General features: G+C 40.8%; 2 protein-coding genes across 2 annotated transcripts; one reads left to right on the top strand and one right to left on the bottom strand.

Moving 5' to 3' along the window:
- The first annotated feature begins 11,225 nt into the window (after window positions 1–11,225).
- On the top strand, window positions 11,226–13,297 carry LOC311491716 (putative nuclease HARBI1). Its single transcript, XM_084549728.1, has 2 exons — window positions 11,226–12,322; window positions 12,445–13,297. The coding sequence occupies exons 1-2, from the start codon at window positions 11,461–11,463 to the stop codon at window positions 12,900–12,902; spliced, it is 1,320 nt and encodes a 439-aa protein (XP_084405854.1). The 5' UTR covers window positions 11,226–11,460; the 3' UTR covers window positions 12,903–13,297.
- Window positions 13,298–13,324: 27 nt separating this feature from the next.
- Window positions 13,325–14,868, bottom strand: LOC311491715 (uncharacterized protein). The gene is made up of 2 exons (XM_084549727.1): window positions 14,243–14,868; window positions 13,325–13,801 (listed from the first exon to the last, which is right to left on the bottom strand). Exons 1-2 carry the CDS (start codon window positions 14,558–14,560, stop codon window positions 13,403–13,405), a joined length of 717 nt encoding a protein of 238 aa, XP_084405853.1. The 5' UTR covers window positions 14,561–14,868; the 3' UTR covers window positions 13,325–13,402.
- Window positions 14,869–19,372: the final 4,504 nt, after the last annotated feature.

The following is a 19,372-nucleotide window of genomic DNA, read 5'->3' as shown; positions in this document are numbered from 1 at the left end:
ATTGGTTTAAAAACCCTATCCTAAGACACCTGGGTCTAGGTTTTTTTTTTTTTTTTTAAGTAAAGGCTTAATTACAGCGCCTTGTAATTAAGTCTTGGTATGCATCCTGTTACTAAAGATAGATTAATGTGGGTGAATATAGAAGTGTTAATTAAGGGTAAAATATCCTTGAGCAACTTAGTTGGAATGGGGTCTTAAAGACATGTTGATAGCTTAGATGTACTATTTGTTGAATTTAGCTCAGAGAGATCTATTGGAGATAAACAGTTCACATAGGGAGCAAATTAGGCCCTACAGCCCCACTGTACTTACATCTTTGACAGCTGTGGGAAGGATTTCTTGAATTCTTTCTGGAATGGGTATTATTTTGTTTGTAAAGAAGCTAATACGTCTTCACTACTGAGGGCATATGGAATAGATGACAGTCTGGCTACAGCACTGGAAAGAAATCTGGAGTATCTCTTTTTACTCTCTTAATGATGAATAATGTGCTGTTCTAGCATTTTTAGAGGATATTTTTTAACCTTATTAAATCACTGTCAGACAAAAGATCAGATGTTCAGTTTCAGTTGCCGCACATCAGATCAAGATTGAGGGTGTGGTTCTAGCAATGAATTAAATAAGATAAGATAGTTAAAGAGGGTTTGCAAAAAAGATTTGTAGATCTTGTTGTAATAATAAGGCTATTTACACTCTACAAAGGGATTTTAAAGGGCGGCACAGTGGCATGGTGGTTAGCACTGATGCCTCACAGCAAGAAGGTTCTGGGAAGCTTCTTGAATCCATCGGCTGACTGGGCCTTTCTGTGTGTAGTTTGCATGTTCTCTCCGTGTCTGCATGGGTTCTCTCATGCTTGTTAGGTTCATTGGTTAACTGATTAATTTATGACAGTTCCATCCTTTATCTGTGCCTTGCAGATGCACACTATCCCATGTTTGTCAGTTTTACATTGTGCCTTGTTACAATTCCCATTCCATCATCATTTTTGGTTAAAGTAAAACTAAGAATCATTTTTGACGTGTAAGGCGTTAGGTCTGTGGACAGGACTAAAAGAAAACTAATTCTGACTGAAGTTTATGCCATTTATCTATTGCCCCATCTGAAACCAGAAATACTAAAGTGTTTCTGCTTCACATTTAGAGGAAATTTAGGCAGTTCCTTTTTGGCTGTTACAGGGGCTAATGTTAATTAGCATGACTTAAGTTTTGATTAGTTAACTCATTTTCTTTTTTAACATAGTCTTGGTTGCATCTTTGAACACGGTCATACATTCTGTAAATAAATCACCTTTTCTAATACCAGGACACAGATTCTCAAGACCCATTCTGGTCAGGCTTCCTGCAAGGATACTGGCGTATAAAGAAAGTGTCATTATCTTTAAAGTTGCAGAAGTTGCTGGTTGACTGTTTTACTTTCCCATGAGACATGAAGCTCTTAGCAGCCATTCACAGCTCAGCGAGGTTTCCCTCACATCAGGACACTCTGTTCCCGATCTATAACTTAATTTCATTCCCATCTCTCCCTGTCAGTGTCGACTCATTTGGAGTCTAGCTTCCATCAGTAGCTACCCCCTCTGCCTGTTCTTTCACAGCTAACAATTTGATTAAGGGGTCATCAGTTAATTCCTTCTCAGCTTAACACTGACCTTCCCATGCGTGCACCTATTCAGGAAGAAAGGGCTACTAATTGACTGTCTCCTTCACACACGCACACACACACACACAAACTCTGTTTCTATTTTGGTGAGGACCTTCCATTGACATAGTGTATTCCCTAGCCCCTAACCTAAACCTCCAAGGCCTGCTGACCTTACCCTAACCTTTAACCTAATACCAAGTCTTTGCAGGTTTTATCCCTAAAAATCTTTTGGGACCCAGCAAAAAGGGCCACACAGCGAAAACATAGCCCCTTTAAATGAATAAAAACAAGACCACTCACAACATGTGTGGCATCAAGCAATATATAAATATTAAAATTAACAGAAAAATACTTAGAATGATTATAGTAAGAGCACTGGATTCAGTTTCTCAAAGATGCAGTTGGCACTTCTGGTAAAAGTAAGTGGTGGGCGGTCTTTGAAGATAAAGACACTGCCAAACACTTCTAGTGGGTCATAAGTGGTGCAATTATCTATCCATTTTTTAGGTAAATCCAATTTAGTACACCTTTAAAGAATGAGTTCACCCTCACCCTCACATATTTCGCCTTCTTAGGATTCAAAGCGGAGTGGCCTCCCTGCTTTCTGCAGCAATTACAAACATGTCTATTTATGTGCTTCCTTTAACAAGAAAAGAAGTGAAGAGAGAAGGGAGGGTAAGGGAAGGAACAAAGGAAAAAGGAAAAAAGGCAAGGGGAAAGCCTCTTATCTTATCTTCATCATGTTCCTCAGTTAGTTTCATTTGTTTTTGTTATCTGTCTTTGTCTTAGACCTTGCATTGAGATCCGATCCGGGATATGAGATCGCAAGTGACCAGCTTTAGGTACGTGTGTTCAGACCTGGCATTAACATGTGTCTCCAAATGTGTCGCCAGATCTGATCTCAGTTTTGTGCTCTGTATACAAAGAAACCCCGATATCATCTGGGGGGCAGTAGAATATTTCAACAGAGACTGTCTCTAATGGATCTCTACCACTGCTCCAGAACTGAGAGCAGCGCTGTTTTCTATGTGTGTGTCATGACTTGGCTTCATATGTTGAGTTATTAGTTATTGATCTCCGCCCTGATGTTCTGCACAAAACTCCTGCCCTGGAAGTTTCCATACCCTCTGTAATCTCCGGTAATAAAAGTAAATAAAGATAAAGGTGATTGAGAAATTACCCCACGCGTCTCCTCATAAATTAACAAGATTGAATAATTAACACAGAATCACACTCATATTAAATACTTTAGTTCAGTTCAATGCAATTTTATTCATATAGCATCAATAACGATACAAATTGTCTCAAGATGCTTTACAAAACCCAGGCCTGAAACCCAGGCGTGAAATCCCCAGAGCAAGCAAGGAAAAATGTGGCAAGAAAAAAACTCTTTAACAGGAAGAAACCTTTAGCAGAACCCAGCACAATTCTTACTTAGATTTATTTATTTCTTAGTTAGTTAACATCTACAAGGACAGAATATTTTAAAAGGAACTCTAATGAACAGACATCACTTATGGTGCTTTTTCCTTTTTAGGCACATTGTATATTTTTTTCTGAATGAATGAGGCAAAACTCCACAGACACAGGATCACCCCAGTTGAGTATGAGGTCTTTAATATGACTCAGGTAGCATTGCGTTCACACTGCCAAAGGAATGCGGACACATGTGGACACATGTGAGCCAGACCACCCTCTAAATGTGGGCAGAGATCGGATCTCAGATCTCAATGCGTCCTGGGGGTATTCAAACCTGTCATTTAAGTGATCGTATCACCCAGATTAAATCTTAATGCAAGATCTGAACAGGCCCTTACTTTGTATAATCTCTTCTGTGTCTCTCTACTTGTTGTTAACAAGCACCAGCACTTATATTAACAACTGTAGTGGGCATCTGGGACTAATACAACTATACACTGAGATCAGGACTTCACTGGGATTTCTCTTTGTTTAATTACATCAAGAATGTCTTCTCTGCAGAAAGTGTGAGAATGAGGGACTCCCGATACCTGTCAGATTCTGGCCTTTAACACTGACCAGAGGCTTGGCTTTGGCAGGACAACAGAATTAATGGCAAGAGATAGTCCTATGGGTCTCTTTGTGGAATGCAGAGGAGACACAAGAAGTCTCTCTAATCTTTCCTTGGACACATGTACTCTAGATAAGAGGCTTGCAGGCATCAGTTTTAAACACATTGCTTTCTTGAGTTCTTCTACAACAAGTTGTCTTAAAACTCTGAAATGGGCCTTAAGCTATACAAGTGTCTTGAGTTCCAAACAGTGTACTGTCCAGTTCATCAGTGTAAGTAATTTTGAAAATACATTTTATTATTACATAAATCTTCAAATATCAGCTGGTCCAGTCTGCTGTTGGACCCATGTCTGGTACCTGCAGCGTCGTGTAAGGAGGTCCAGAAGCAAACCACAGTAGAATCAAGTTGAAAAGCACCAGCTCAATGGCATCATTACATAAGTAATCCAAACTTTATCTTTGTTTGAAGTCAAAAAACATTCTAAACCTACAGTTTTATACTAGAAGGTTTTATTTTCGTGAGATAAAATTATTTATCACAGTTTTCATTCAAGGCAGAACTGACTGAGGTAAATGTAACAGGAAGCTATAACTATACTAGTTATAACTAACTATAACTATGCTATTGACATATGATGTCAAACAGATGAACAGAAACAACAAGCAAACAAAGATATTAAAAGGCATGTGTTCTGAAACCATCACTATTCCTCAAGTTCCTTGTGGAGGCCATCTTGCTCTGCTGCTTAAAGAGGAAATTCCAGCTCATTTTTGTGAGACGTGTGAGGGCTGTGAGGTTTACATAGTATGGCGTATGAATTTTCTCCATTAACTTGTATACCACTATTACTGTAAAATGTGATGTGTTGCATGTATAAGACCAGTAGCTCTTATGAGGTCAAACCATATTATTCGTGGATATTCAACATCGGTGGATAGGTGTAAGAATCATAACCATTTTTATACACAGTCCCTAGTTTCAGGAGCTCAAAACCCATAGGGGGCTAAAACTAAATGAATCCATCAAATAGATAAGAGTGACATTAGGAGTGGCCAAATCAACACCATCCAGCCAAGTGAAAAGGACTCAGGAGGTAGACATAAGATGTCTACCATGAAAACTTAGTCTAGTCATTGCCTGGATTGCCTGGAAAGGTTTCTCGACAGTATTCAGACAGAAAGCATTAAAAAAATAGCAAGCTTAGTCTGTCAATAGCCCTATTAAGGAAGTGGAGGGGAAGAAGAACAGTCTATTCCCTATTTATTTTTTAAACCCAAATTCACCAAATGCACGTGATCTGTGTGATCTGCTGCATCTTGGCATGAGGGTAGAGCAATAAACCAGTCTTCAATGTACTCTGATGCCCCTCCTCCGGAGTGATCTTACTACTGCTTCATTTCATTTCACACTCTTGCGCTTAGTGAGAAGCAGAGCGGGAGAACTACATACTCGTATCCCTTGAAAGCCTATTCAGAGATATTTCCTTTGAGGTGGTTGAATGAGGAAAATAAGTGTCCTTGAAGTTGATTGATATGATTTCCTGGATGCAGAAAACATAGCAGAAACAGGTGTGTTAACATCTCTACACAACAGGTGTAATGTTAATGTGTGATCGCCATGCTCCCCTATATTGGGAACAAGGAACAAGATTAAAAGCCACTCTGATTGTCTCCAGGAGGGACATCTCTCATCTACTCCTGGCAAGGGTAAGGGTGGTGAGATTCAGCCTCCAAGCTCTCTCCTGTAGGACCATCAACCTCATGACTCTGCCTTGTGACTGGACCTTGATCTTGTGCAGGTAGAGTCAGTCATCAGTGATGATCCACACTTCTTTCCACAGTGCGGAGTTGGACAAACTGTCATCTCCTCTTCCAGCTTGCCTTGATATGCCATTAAGTGGCACTGAGTGATTGGACTAGCAGGGCAGCTGCCTTGTTTGCTCATTTGTAAGGCTGGATTGGAAACAGTCCAACTCAGAAGGAAGAACAGACCCCAGTGATGACAGTAATATTTTCAGGTGGAGATGAGATGCCACCACAGGCCCCACCCATAGCATGAGGCTGAAACCATGGCTCTCACAGTCAAGCATGGAGCTGCCTGCCACAGGATACTTATCCTTGTATGGCTTGTTGTGCCAAGAGCACTCCTCTCTGGACTCAAAGTCAGTTTGGGAATGTTTCAGGCAAAGACACAAACAACCAGCAAGTGGCCCAACTCTGTATTTTATTTAGGGCAAGATCATGCCTGCGTTTTCTTATCTGCTTTAGTGATAATATACATCACTAGCACTCTATTAGCTGTGAAGCCAAGAATATATTTTTTATGTGCTTGAATAATAGTATTATTAGTAATGATTAAAGTACAGAAAAGGAAAAACTATCTTATATTTATATAGTCTTTTTCTACCGATTGGTACTCACTTTACTTTACAGTCACAATAACATGTCAACTCATTCATTCACACAAACACCCACACATTCACACACCTGTGCAACACTAACCCTCTGTTTACCTGCACTACCTATTGAGTCACAGCAGCCTCTCAAAGCCAACAATCTTTACTATCACATTAAATGAAGACAAAGGAACGGAAAAAGCAGCAGTAAATGGCAATATGTAGTTGTTCATGTTCATTTCTTTAATTCATTAATGAGGTATTTTAGATGAATCATTTAATGCTAATCTATCAGAAATAAATGCAGAGGAGACTTAAAAATCCATGCCAACTGTGAACTGAACAATAGGCCTTCCTGGAGAGGACGCAAAAGTCAACAGGACAAAATGCACCTACACATAAACGTGATACTGGGGTTCCCATACAGAGACTCTTCTGACTTTAAACAGGATTAAAGACAAAGGGCGACCTTGGTGGAGTCCAACCACCACTGTAAATGTGTTTGACTAAACAATATAAACACACATCTGACCTTACTCTAAGGATCCCCAGCAATACGTATTGGATTTGGTTGCCATGCAGGCATGGCGTCAGGCAACGGCAGGGAAGCTCAGTGTGTTGACAAACCAAACAGCACAGACTGGTTATAGAATGTAGAATGGACATAGAGTTAACCCATTCTTTGCTTTACTGGTACTATTAAGGTGATTCTTATAATATTTTAAATTAAGTAATATTACTACTATTTTGTTCCAGGGAGTAATTCATATAGTAGTGTTACAATGTTGCATCTAAGTTTTGTGTTCACAGGGTAATGGAGACAAATCAGCAGAGACAAAATTCTCACACAGCCTCTTGGCTATGCATTTGAAAACTCATAATTAGGGCTGTCAGTGGGTTAAAATATTTAATTATCAATGGCATGATTTCCATAGTTACCTAACTTTTAGTTGTGCATAAATGGAGCATCAGCAGAAAGTGTGGACATTGGTATTTTTTGCCATTCTGTGGTTTATGTAACAGTGATCTATGTATGAACAGCATGTTTAGTTTGATCAAGCTGCCTACACATTGAAAACAACATTTTAATGCAATGTGCACTCCTCCTGCAAGACACCTCAGAAGGAGAAGACACACATTGGTGGCATACAACAACCTGTTCAGCATCAGGTAATTTGCTTGGTTATATATTTATAAATATACAAATTGTTGGTCATATTGCTCTGTGTGTTTTCAGGGAGCATTTCAAATGGGCTGAGACCACCCTTACTAACTGGTGTAAACTGGGTTAATTGTCATGGTATGGAGTGTAATTACTATTCTCATACAAGCCAAAATGAAACAAACTGGTGGGGAAATGCTCTGGGCTTTGGAACAACGAACTAGGTGTTAAAGCACTCCTGTACTTAAATGTTCAATGGATCACTCACTCAGGTTCAAATCATTTGTATTTCAAAATTTCCCCAGTGTGGATTGTATGTAGATTTGAATACAAAGTACAAGTAATCAGCTTCTATTTTAATTTGAAGAAAGTTCTATGATCCAGACTTGCCTGTTGAGTTGATTCATTTACACTGCTATTCATTGTAAATGGCATCACAGCCACTGCCTAAGAAAAGCTCAACCTTTTGCAAATGCCCTCGGACGCAATGCAAATGGCTATACAAACTAGTCCAGTCAGAGTCGAGTATGTACTTGCTCAGAGCCACAGAGCTGCAGATGTATGAAAGACCAGAGGCCATTTACTATGTGCCTGAATTGTTCAATGCAGCACAAGGCAGCGATTGGCCCTGACTTGAAAGTGGGGAGCTCAGGCAAAGCAATTCATCTGGCAAAAAAGTTGAAGCAAGCACAACTTCAGCTGATCACATAGCTGTACAAACATTGATGTGATGTTTTCGGGCCTGTTCGGACTGTGTATTAAGATCCAGTTGGGGCAATTCGACTGCACAACAGAATATTATACTAGCTACTGTCTCTAATGGATCTCTACTGCTGCTCCAGAACTGAGAACCAGGGCTGCTTTATGTGTGCGCGTCATGACTGGTTATTATTATTATTTATGCACAAAACTCAGATTGTAACTCCAACCCTAAAAGTTTCTCTAAACACCGTGATCTCTGGTAATAAAGGTAAATAAATCGGTGATTGAGAAAATACGTAACCTAACCATACATGGCTTCTTATACATCACATTACAGTATCAATAATTAACCGCATGCTGATACGTTATTTAATGAAGGTCCCACTGTGGGATAAATTAAAAGATTATCTTATTTGATCTCATCTTATATTCATTACTTCCATTTGTTAATTCTTGTTTAGGTTTATTTATTATTTAGTAAGTTAACAGCTACAAGGGCAGAATATTTTAAAAGGCTCTCATTACTAATGAACAGACATCAACTTTCGGTGCGATCATTTATAATAGTGGCGTGTTTTTTTCCCCAAATGAATGAAGCAAAACTCCGTGTTCACACTACCAAAGGATATATGCGGGCACATGTGAGCCAGACCACCTCCAAATGTGGCCAGAGATCGGATCTCTCAAATGCAATCCCAGTGCGTCCTGGGGGTGTTCATACCTGTCTTTTATGCTGGTCACTTGCGTTCAGGTTATCTAAATTTGAGGCCCAGTGGTTCAGCTGGTTTATTTGTTTCCGAGTTCGTCGAATTTGATAAATTACCAAAATCTATAACACATTTAAATAGTTTTGCAGCATCCACTTGAACCCTACTTTGAGAATCCTGCTCTGAACAACATGTCCCCACTAACTTGTTACTCAGTAGCATTATGAGAAAAAGAATAATAATAATAAAAAAAATGTTGCTTATTTCATTCCTTTTTCTGATGTGTCTAAAGTGACATGCAATACTAGATGCCTGAAGTACCATTTAAGTTGCTAGAGTTAAAAGGTAGAACTGACATGTCAGTCCCTAAGGAGTGACTCATCCATCACTGTCCTATGGCCTTTGTAATTCACTACAACTATTGCACTAAAAATCTGAATTCACACCTGTAGTAAAGAGGCTGCCTCTAAGTGTTTATGTGCAACCTTCTACTTTCCTCATTTTGTTTTCTCATTTGTGCGGGACGGAAACACAGGATGAGTGTCTGCACACACACAGATACCTACAGGCAGATGCCCACACGCATAACTGAGTAGAGACAATTGCAAGCCATCTGCAAGAGCCCTGCAAAGTAGTGGAAAAAAGGTAATCAACAGCTTGTCATACTGCTCATTACTTCTTCATTATGGAGAGGGAATCGACACAAAACAAGTGAGCTTATCTTAGAGGCAGGGCTTCACATGGTCATGGTGACACACACGGTCATGCATGCACACACACAAGCCTGCTCGCATGGACTCACACACACGCTCACATATATACATGAAGAGTGGTTGATAGACAGTTATTACAGCTCAGTCTCTCACTGAAATATGCAGCAAACAACCTGTTCCTGATCGGTGTGCACACAACACCAAGCATCATTATCATCAGTGCTCTCCACACCCTACTGCTTCCCAGTCTTACTCACAATATATAAATAGCAAATTATCTGGTATTTATATAGGGCTTTTTCACTTATTTGTACTCATATTGCTTTACAGTCACAATGAAACATCTATTTGTACACACAAACACACACATTCACACAAGTGCCAAGCACTTCAGTGTCTTGCTCAAGAACACTTTGGCATGTGTTTCATGTAGCAGGGATCAAACCACTAGCTCTCTACTTCGTGGATAATCTGCTCATCCAAACCCTAACTGAGCCTGTCTACCTTACTCTGCACTCGTCCACGTTATGTTCAAGCCACAAAGGTCCTTGATGAAAATCTGCTCCAGAGTGCAGACTGCAGTGAAACTGAGAATGGGGAAAAAAGGCTCCTCCTTCAGCATGACTATGACCTAAAGCACAACCCTGGTCAAGTCTCTTTGTCAGACGAAGTCCAACAAACATCTGTTAAGAGTGTAAAAGTAAAATTTCAATCCAACACAGTGCCATGGTTTTATTTAATAACTAATAACTAACATGATTAAACACTGTCAAAGTCTATATACGCTGCCTGGCCAAAAAAAAAAAAAAAAGGTCACACACTCTGGACCGCCACCTTTAGCTTTGATTACAGCTCACATTCACTATGGCATTGTTTCGAAAAGGTTCTGCAATGTCACCAGATTTCTTTCCATCCAGTGTTGCATTCATTTTTCACCAAGATCTTGTATTGATGATGGGAGAGTCTGACCACTGCACAAAGCCTTCTCCAGCACATCCCAAAGTTTCTCAATAGGGTTAAGGTCTGGACTCTGTGGTGGTCAACCCATGTGTGAAAATGATGTCTCACATGTCTCACAATTTGAGCCCCATGAATCCTGGCATTGTCATCTTGGAATATGCCCATGCCATCAGGGAAGAATAAATCCATTGATGGAATAACCTGGTTATTCAGTATATTCAGGTAGTCAGCTGACCTCATTCTTTGGGCACATAATGTTGCTGAACGTAGACCTGACCTGTTTTCTCTGCTTGATGCAGACTTCAGCCAAGCCTGATCCGATCTGATCATTTTAAAAATGCCTAGGTCGGCCCAGCTACCAATCTCCCGGTACTGATCGTGACATCCCTACTAAGAAGGGCCCTTAGAAGATGATTGCATTTGATCCTCATCAGAAATCATCACAAAGACAGTAACACAAAAAGTTAGGGGGTTTCACAACCCCTGTAAATGTGACTTGTGAAGCTGGAAGTTGGAAGCTAAAGGAATGTGCTAAATTACAGTTTAATTCCAACATTGCCTGTTGTGTGTCTTCCACTTGGACAGAGAGATAAAAAATCCCTCCAACAAACTCACAGGAGGCATGCAGAGACACAAATATGTGGACAAATCCCTGGAATGAAGCACAGCTGACACAAGCTTGACTGTCTTGGATTGCTAGCAAGCAATATATCAACTGTGTTTTTCCCCCCAGTGGATTCAGTATGTTAGCTACAACATTTACATTAACTTACTGCTTCAGTTAGGGTTCCAAACGCAAATTTCATTTTGCGGTTTGAAACAGACAATGATAAATCACACAGTCAAGGAAAGGAAATCAATCAGACCGGACGGCGTCTGAGGTTCACAGCTCTAAGCCCACTGGTTCCTACTGAAGACTTAAGCTTGATTTAGGGTTCTGCGCCGATTTGTCTGCGAAGCTTCGGCGAACATGATCGCCGTCACTTGGCATTTATGCTTGTGCGTCGGTTTCTTTGCAGTGCGTGGTAATTTACAGCCACAACGCTAGGGGGCGCTGAGTCGCGAAATCTCCTGAATTCGTGCGTGGAGTGTTTCATTTCCGGTTCCGGCTTTTTTCTATGGTTGCGGCAGAGTGAACAGCACAGTGAACAATGGCGACTGAGCGAGAGAGGACACTTTTGGAGCTGGAGCTGATCGATATTGAAGAACAAATGCTTCTCGTGGAAATGCTTAAAACTAAACGAAAGAGAAGACGTGTGAGGAGGTGGTCTGTACGCCCTTTGAACGAGTCAAGGCAAAGGACAGGAGAATTTGCCACACTTGTTCGACCACTGAAGGACCTGGACGATGAGATGCACTTCAGGTATTTCAGGATGTCTACAAGTCGATTTGATGATCTTGTTCGTCGTCTGCAACCTCTCATCCACCATCAGACGACACACAGTATGCCTGTTGATGTAGCACAAAGACTTTCAGTGACGCTTCGAGTTTTAGCTTCAGGTTCAAGCCAACAGGCTGTAGCCGCAAGCTACAAGCTAGCTTCCAGCACTGTGTCGTCCATTGTGTCGGAGGTGTGCAAAGCGTTGTGGACAGTTCTGCAGCCAGAATTTCTGCCCTGCCCTTCAACAAACCAGTGGGAAAACATAGCAGGTGATTTCTGGAGACTCTGGAACTTCCCGAACTGTGTTGGGTGTGTAGATGGAAAACATGTAAACATCAAGGCACCGCCACGGGCAGGCAGCGACTACTTCAATTACAAGGGTGCTCACTCCATTGTTTTGATGGCACTGTGCGATGCCAGGTACCGCTTCACAATGGTGGACGTGGGAGCCTATGGACGTGAAAGCGATGGTGGCGTTTTTAAGGAAAGCAGATTTGGGTCGATGCTGCTTGACCACAAGCTGAATCTGCCCCCACCAGCTGGCCTTCCTGGGACCACGGTCACGATTCCACACGTCGTTGTTGGCGACGCTGCCTTCCCTCTACACTGCAACCTGATGCGCCCCTTCCCAGGTATTGTGCAGATACAGTTGTAGTATTTAATTAAAAATTAAATAGTCGTATTTAATTTGTACTAGATATTTAGTTAAACCGTGATTGAAGAGTAACAATTTTTAATATTGTTTTCTATGTAGGAGTGAATCTGACAAGAGACAAGCAGATCTACAATTACCGCCACTCCAGGGCCAGGCGGGTCATTGAGAACTCCTTTGGCATCCTAGCAGCACGCTGGCGGATTCTTGGAAGACCAATTGAGTTTCGGCCTGACAAAGTTGTGGATGTGGTGAAGGCTTGTGTGGTGCTGCACAACTACCTTGCCTACACAGATGAGGTGGCCAGCCCACAGTGCCGCTACATACCACCCAGTTTTGCAGACACGGAAAGTGCTGGGTCTTTCAGGCCTGGTGAGTGGCGAAGAGAAGTGACCGGGGACAACCTTTTGGACCCTATCCCTCCATCTCAGATGAGCAGAGCCCGATCCACCAGAGCTGCCATGGCTGTTAGAAATGACCTCAAGTCTTTCTTTCAGTCAGCACATGGTTCTGTGCCATGGCAGAATGACATTGTTTCTCGTGGCACACTTGAACAGTGATGCGATGTAAACTTGTAATGCACAAGTGACTTATTTTGCCAATAAACTTCTCATTCATTACATATCTTGTTTCTGATTACTGCATGTACATCTTTCATGTCATGCCATGCCATTTCTTTATGAAGCTCATAATTCAAACCAAGTTAATTGAGGGATTTATGGAGTCCTGAATGGATATATCAATTAATTGCAAAGATATTGAAGATTTAAAATCATGCAGGTCACTTGTGACGCATGTTGTGCATTAAAGGGGTAAGAGAAATGAAAATTCAACTGTTTCCAGACAAACTGAGTTTTTATTATTCAAAAAATAAGGTGCAGTAACTGGTTAACAATCTTAAGCGCAGCAACAATGTTAAATAAATATTAACTGTAATATACAATTTAAACTAGAATAGACAAGTAAAAAAATTGAACTATTTACAACAAGTACAACAGCAAACCAGCAAATCGGCAAAATGTTAATGTGCAATGGAAGGGAGTCAGTTTAGTGTTCACCGCTATTCCCTGTTTTCATACAGTTTTGTATAAATGTCATACATGAGATCAGCCCTCTTGCTCTCTGGCACCCTACGTAGCATGTCTGCCACCGTCTGCGCAAACCGAGAGCACTCATCACTGTCCTGCACCAGCCTCTGTTGAAGTTCCAGCCGACGTTCATCAAGACGTGCCAAGTGCTTGTTTATCGTGTCTCCCTGGTCCATGCACCTTCTTCTTTTCAGTCTGGCAGAAGGAGAAGGTGAGGTGGGAGACAGAAAGCTGTCCGACATGGATGAAGTCTGAGGCTGGGGGGAGGCAAATTCTTCTGGAGTGGGTGTCTCTGGCGAAGGTGACTCTGATGACTCTGACAGAGACTGCAATGTTGAATCGGTCTCTGAATTGAGGAATGTGGTATTTTCCTGTGGTTAAGAAAAGGCAGACATTGTTAAGAAACTACACTGGTATAGGTTATACAGAGATTCTTATCTAATCATGTACACTGTATTTCTAACTAAAACGCCAAAAAAAACAAGTATTGGTGTCATATATAGCAATAACGAACCTATTATTTTGTTTGCACAACCTGCAAGCACTGGGTGGCACGAGTGTTTACAGTCACTGCTAACGTTAGCTAGAACAAAGGCTGCAGATAAAGCTAACCAACCGTGTAGTAGCAGCCCTTCACCAAAGCTAGTACAGCTTCCATCCAGTCATTTTACATCGTATTTTATTTTATTTTAAACAAAGGAACATGCAAACTGCAAGCACTGTGCCACGAGTGTTTACAATCGGTTAGCTTGCTAGCGAGCTAGCTAGCTCACCTGCACAAGGCTCATGAAAAAGCACGAAGAGATATTTACCTCAGATCCAAAATTAGACTCTGTCTCACGATGTTTTACGTGCGGTTCCAGCCAGGACATGAAAATGTAGAAGGCTGGGACCTTCTTGCCACCTGGGTCCCCGCTCCTGGAAGCCATCTTCTTGCGGTGGCGGACGAACTTGTCCCGCAAGTTCTTCCACCTCTTCATGCAGTCCGCAGAGTCCGAACCGAGGTTCTGCGCAATCTCCCTCCAAGAATTACTTGACATCTGGCTGTCCTTGTAGTTCGAAGAAGATGAGTTGTACAGATGCTCATACTTCCTCACTTCTTCGATCAGTCTTTCTTCAGCTTGGTCCATCTTGAACTCGAAGTGCAGCTCCAAGAATTTTAAAAATGGCGCCCTTGTATACAGAACGAACCGGAAAAGCTGAGAACCGGAAATGACGTAAAGCGGACCAATCACAGCCCTTGAGGTCTGCGTCGCATGTCCCTGCTGTCGGCGTCGTTTCGACGCGTAGTCAGGATTTTTTGGAGGTGCGCGTCAAGTGACGCAGACTCTCTGCGAAGGGGGTTCGCGGCGACGCAGACTCTCTGCGTACCGACGCAGACGATTTTTCGCACGAGCATAAATCAAGCTTTACTGTTTAACACGTGTTATATAAACTGTGTAGTTTAAAAATCACATGACTTTAGCAAACCAACAGGATGAAATACTTTTGTCTTGGACAGTGTTATCAATGGTGGCTTAATCCACATTTAGCAATGTAATATTATTATTATACTACTATTATTAGTATGTAAGTATATCAGGGGCAGCAGGACAGTGTATGTGGGATGGGGGTTTATCTTCATGATAATGAACAAACATGTGAATAAATAACATAAATAAGTGATATTTCTGTTTCCATTATTATACTGGTGAACACATACTGTCTAGACCATATATAGTTACAGCTAAAGAAATGTGGTTTAAAGGATGAAAAAGAAAATGAATGATTCCCTGTCTTCTTTGTTCACCCAGAGTTCGAACACATTTGTGATCATTAGAATGACTGTATTTGTTTACATCCTCCACATCACACTTAATAAAGTTGTGAATCTGAATTCATCCTGTTTGCTTTTGTGCTTTAAATGATAGATTAGTGTGTGTATGTGTGCTTCACATCTTGTTTCAAGTTCTCGCACATACCACGGCAAGGCCAACTATTACTCCTTCTAAAAGATTAATGATGATGATCATTAGTTCAACCTCAAGTCAAAAGCTCCTCTGCTGTGTTAGCCCCTTGATGTTCCTTTTTCACTCCATGTTTCTCTTTCTGGGTTCATGAAGAGTTTGAGACAGACAGAATGGTGACTGAGTGGAGGTTAGAGGATAAGTGTTCAGTGCACAGTGGGAAGTCCCCTCAAAGCCTAGAATCACCTGAGGCAGGTACATCTATAAGTAATAAATAAGAACATTATAAAATATACAAAGAATGTGTAAAAAGTCTGGACTTAAATGAATGGCTTGTGCATTAACAAACGGGGGGCTGTGGCTCAGTAGGTAGAGCGGTTTGTCTACGAACTGGAGGGTTAGTGGTTCGATCTCTGGAATGTGCCACATGCCGAAGTGTCGCAGAAGAGTTGTTCCCAGTGCATGACACTGATGTGTGTGTGTGCTTGTGTGAGCGAATGGGTAGATGCGCCTGTAACTGTAAAGCGCTTTGAGTACCAATAGGTAGAAAGGAACATTACCATTACCGGTCAAAAGTTTTAGAACACCACACTTTTTCCATTTTTTTACTGAAAATTATTCAGTTTTGTGTCTCATTGTACTCTGAAATGAAAGCATAGAACAAATAAGCAATTTGAGTTGAAAAAGAAATCATGGAATCAATTTATAGACCAAAATGTATTCTAAACTATTGACTCATCAAAGTAGCCACCTTTGGCAGATATAACAGCTGAACACACTCGTGGCATTCTATCTACAATAGAAATCAAATATTCTTCAGAAAGTTCTTCCCAAGTCTGTTGCAGAAGTTCCCATAAATGTGTGGCACTTGTAGGTTGCTTGGCTTTCACTCTTCTGTCCAGTTCATCCCAAACCAGCTCGATGGGGTTTAAGTCTGGAGACTGTGCTGGCCTCTTCATGTTTTCAAGCTTACCATCTTGTTCTTTTTTCCTGAGGTAGTTCTGGCATAGCTTGGACTTGTGTTTTGGGTCATTATCTTGCTGTAGGATGAACCTCTGACCAACTAGGCACATACCAGAGGGTATTGCATGGTGCTGCAGAATGCTGTGGTAGCCGTTTTGGTTCAGGGTGCCTCTCACTCTGTACAAGTCACCGACCCTGGATCCAGCAAAACAGCCCCAGACCATCACACTTCCTCCTCCATGTTTGACAGTTGATGTCACACACTGTGGAACCGTCCTCTCGCCTACTCGACGGCGTACAAAGATCCTGCGTGATGAACTGAAGATTTGAAATTTTGACTCATCAGTCCATAATACCTTCTTCCAGTCTTCAGTAGTCCAGTGGTGGTGTTTCATGGCCCAGGGGAGCCTCTTTGTCTTATTCTGACATCTTAGCAATGGCTTTCTTGCTGCAACTCATCCTGTCAAACCTGCAGCTCGAAGTCTTCTCTTCACAGTTGAAACTGAGACTTGCTTACTACGACCACTATTAAGCTGTGCTTGAAGCTGTTGTCCTGTGAGCCGCCTATCATGCAAGCTGTTAACTCTCAGAAACTTGTCCTCTGATTCAGTTGTGGCTTTGGGTCTGCCAGACCTCTTCCTGTCAGAGTTTCCCCCAGTTTCTGAGTGCCTTTTGATGGTGAAGAAAACTGTACTCACTGACACCATGACTTTATTTACAATTTCCCTGTAGGAAAGACCTACATTTTTAAGTGTTATGATGGTCTGTCTCTCTTTAGTGTGTTCTAAAACCTTTGACCCATAGTGTGTGTGTGTGTGTGTGTGTGTATATATATATACATATATTTCAAATTCATTATTGTTTTTTGGACATGTCTTAGGTCTTATACTGTACGTCTGTAGTTGGCTAAGGCACCTGGGTCTAGAGTAGGTTTTTAAAGTAAATGCTTAATCACAGCAATCTTAAAAGACTGTGGTATGTAGCCTGTTGATGCTGTGACACTTTGTCAGCCTAGCTACAATGCTGAATGAAATCTGGAGTTGTTTTCTTGTTTTCATCTATTAGTAATGAATAATGTGCAATTCTAGCTTTACACAGTGCTTCTCTGTACGTAGTAGGTCAATCTTTCCAGGCTAGGCTTCTTCTTGAGTTATGGGCTAATGGGTTGTTTTCCATTATGCTTCCAATTGGTTGCTTCCAATGCTATAAAAAGACAGTATTTATTACATGTGCCATATCGCTGAAAGAGGCAAGGAATAACATCTAACACACCAATCAGGAGAGAGAAGCAGAACCAGAGGGAGAGATAGAAGCCACTGCTTACTGCTAAGCTAATTACAAGTAAGTCTTTCGGTAGAATGTACGTATGTCAAAAAATGTATCGGTTTAATTTACAAAATGAGTGACTATTAAAAAAAAACATGTTCTGTTATTAGACGAGATAAGATCATCTATAAACAACGCAGGAACAGGAACTGACACAATACACTTACTGCAACATCAGACGCTCACACCAGATCAGTAGTGCTGGCAAACACTCCACTATTTAATTGAAATGTTGCACACAGGGTGAAGGTTTAATTGACTTCCACTCTCTATTTCAAAGTAACACACAGCACAAAAGCTTGGTCTAAAGGGAGCATATTTTGAACTAAACTACAAAGAAAAAAATCGGAACGAATATTCAGCAAATAAACAGTGAGAGTGAAGCATATGAAGAAAATAGATCTTTGGGAGGCAAAATACAACTGTTTAATGAGTGAAAGAGGAGACATGGCTAAATATTGTGGGCACTGATTTATTATTTCATACCAGACAAATATAAAGTTTAAGTGTCTGAATGACTAGAGCACTGCCATTCGCTTGTAATTGGTTTATTCTCTGTTGAACAACTTGTTATTCTTACGGCTATAGCTATTATTATGCACTGAAACTAACTTCCTCCACCTCCTCTATTTTGGGGAAATGAAAATTCCTTCAGGACCAGTTACTCTATAGGAGGCTCCAAAGGAAAGCCAGAAGTCTGACCAGCTCCTCAGTAGCAGCATGCACTTAATGCAGTGCCAACATTAGGACCTGAACGTTGATGCAGTTCCTGGATATTTTGAAGGATGGCTTTAATATTTAATCAGCTGAATTTGAATTATAAAGATTTCTGGTAAATAATTTCCATCTGATAACATCTAAGCTGTTTGGTAGAGTGTATGCTTATGTTTGAGAACATTTCCATTTGTTTTATTGTTTGATGGGAAGTGTGAAACAACACAATCCCACACCTCTTTAAAACATGACATACTTTAGACAACATGAAACAGCATTAAATAGATCGTTAAATAATTAAATATAGATGTCTTAATCATTTTGAAATGAAAACAGAAAGAGGCAGGGTTGTGTTCTTTATCCTCTCTCTAAGATTTCCTGAAAGGATGTTGTCATCAAGTACGCTGCTGCTCCGGTTACAGAAAGAACGTCCTGTGGCCTCCAGAGTTTATACTTCAGAGTCAAACTTCCAAAGTCCATCCTTGTTGGAGTCATGAAGTACCCCTGGCCAATTCCAATAAACAAATACAGCAGATTTTAGATAATGCTACACTGCCTGTAATAACCTGCCAACCAAGAAAAGGGAAGCACTCTTCATAAAAGACTCTGGTCAAGCATGCACAAATCAATGGGCATTGTGGAGACTTCCAATTGACTTCAGGGTTGCAAAAGTCAGAATAATTATATATCAAGTTTAAATTGGTCCCTAGGACAAGTTTAGACATTTTCTATTTTTGATCTGAGCATAAAACCAGATCAAACTAGCTTTTTTTCCAGCATCGCATTCATAAACAAATAATGAAAGATACATAGTCAAATGTACGATTATCGATCAAAAATACTAAAGGTCATCCTCATCACTCATCAGAATCAGCATGACCTCATTATCGTTGCCACTTCCCTCAGGTTTTGTCAATAATACACATCTTCAGGAGTTAACGCATGATTATTGTCAGTGAAAAAACTAATTAGAATGTAGTAATGATGACTGTT

Source organism: Chelon labrosus (genome assembly GCF_963514085.1).
Source record: "Chelon labrosus genome assembly, chromosome: 8".
Taxonomy (NCBI): domain Eukaryota; kingdom Metazoa; phylum Chordata; class Actinopteri; order Mugiliformes; family Mugilidae; genus Chelon; species Chelon labrosus.
Note: the sequence above shows the minus strand (reverse complement) of the source record. Positions and strands in the feature narration are given on the sequence as shown.

What these genes read in the sequence shown, in the direction of transcription:
- LOC311491715 (XM_084549727.1), bottom strand. Translation starts at nt 14,560, where the DNA reads ATGGACCAAGCTGAAGAAAGACTGATCGAAGAAGTGAGGAAGTATGAG. An exon ending in AGTCTAATTTTGGATCTGAG is followed by an intron (nt 13,802 to 14,242) that starts GTAAATATCTCT and finishes TCTTAACCACAG; the next exon opens with GAAAATACCACATTCCTCAA.
- LOC311491716 (XM_084549728.1), top strand. Translation starts at nt 11,461, where the DNA reads ATGGCGACTGAGCGAGAGAGGACACTTTTGGAGCTGGAGCTGATCGAT. An exon ending in CCTGATGCGCCCCTTCCCAG is followed by an intron (nt 12,323 to 12,444) that starts GTATTGTGCAGA and finishes TTTTCTATGTAG; the next exon opens with GAGTGAATCTGACAAGAGAC.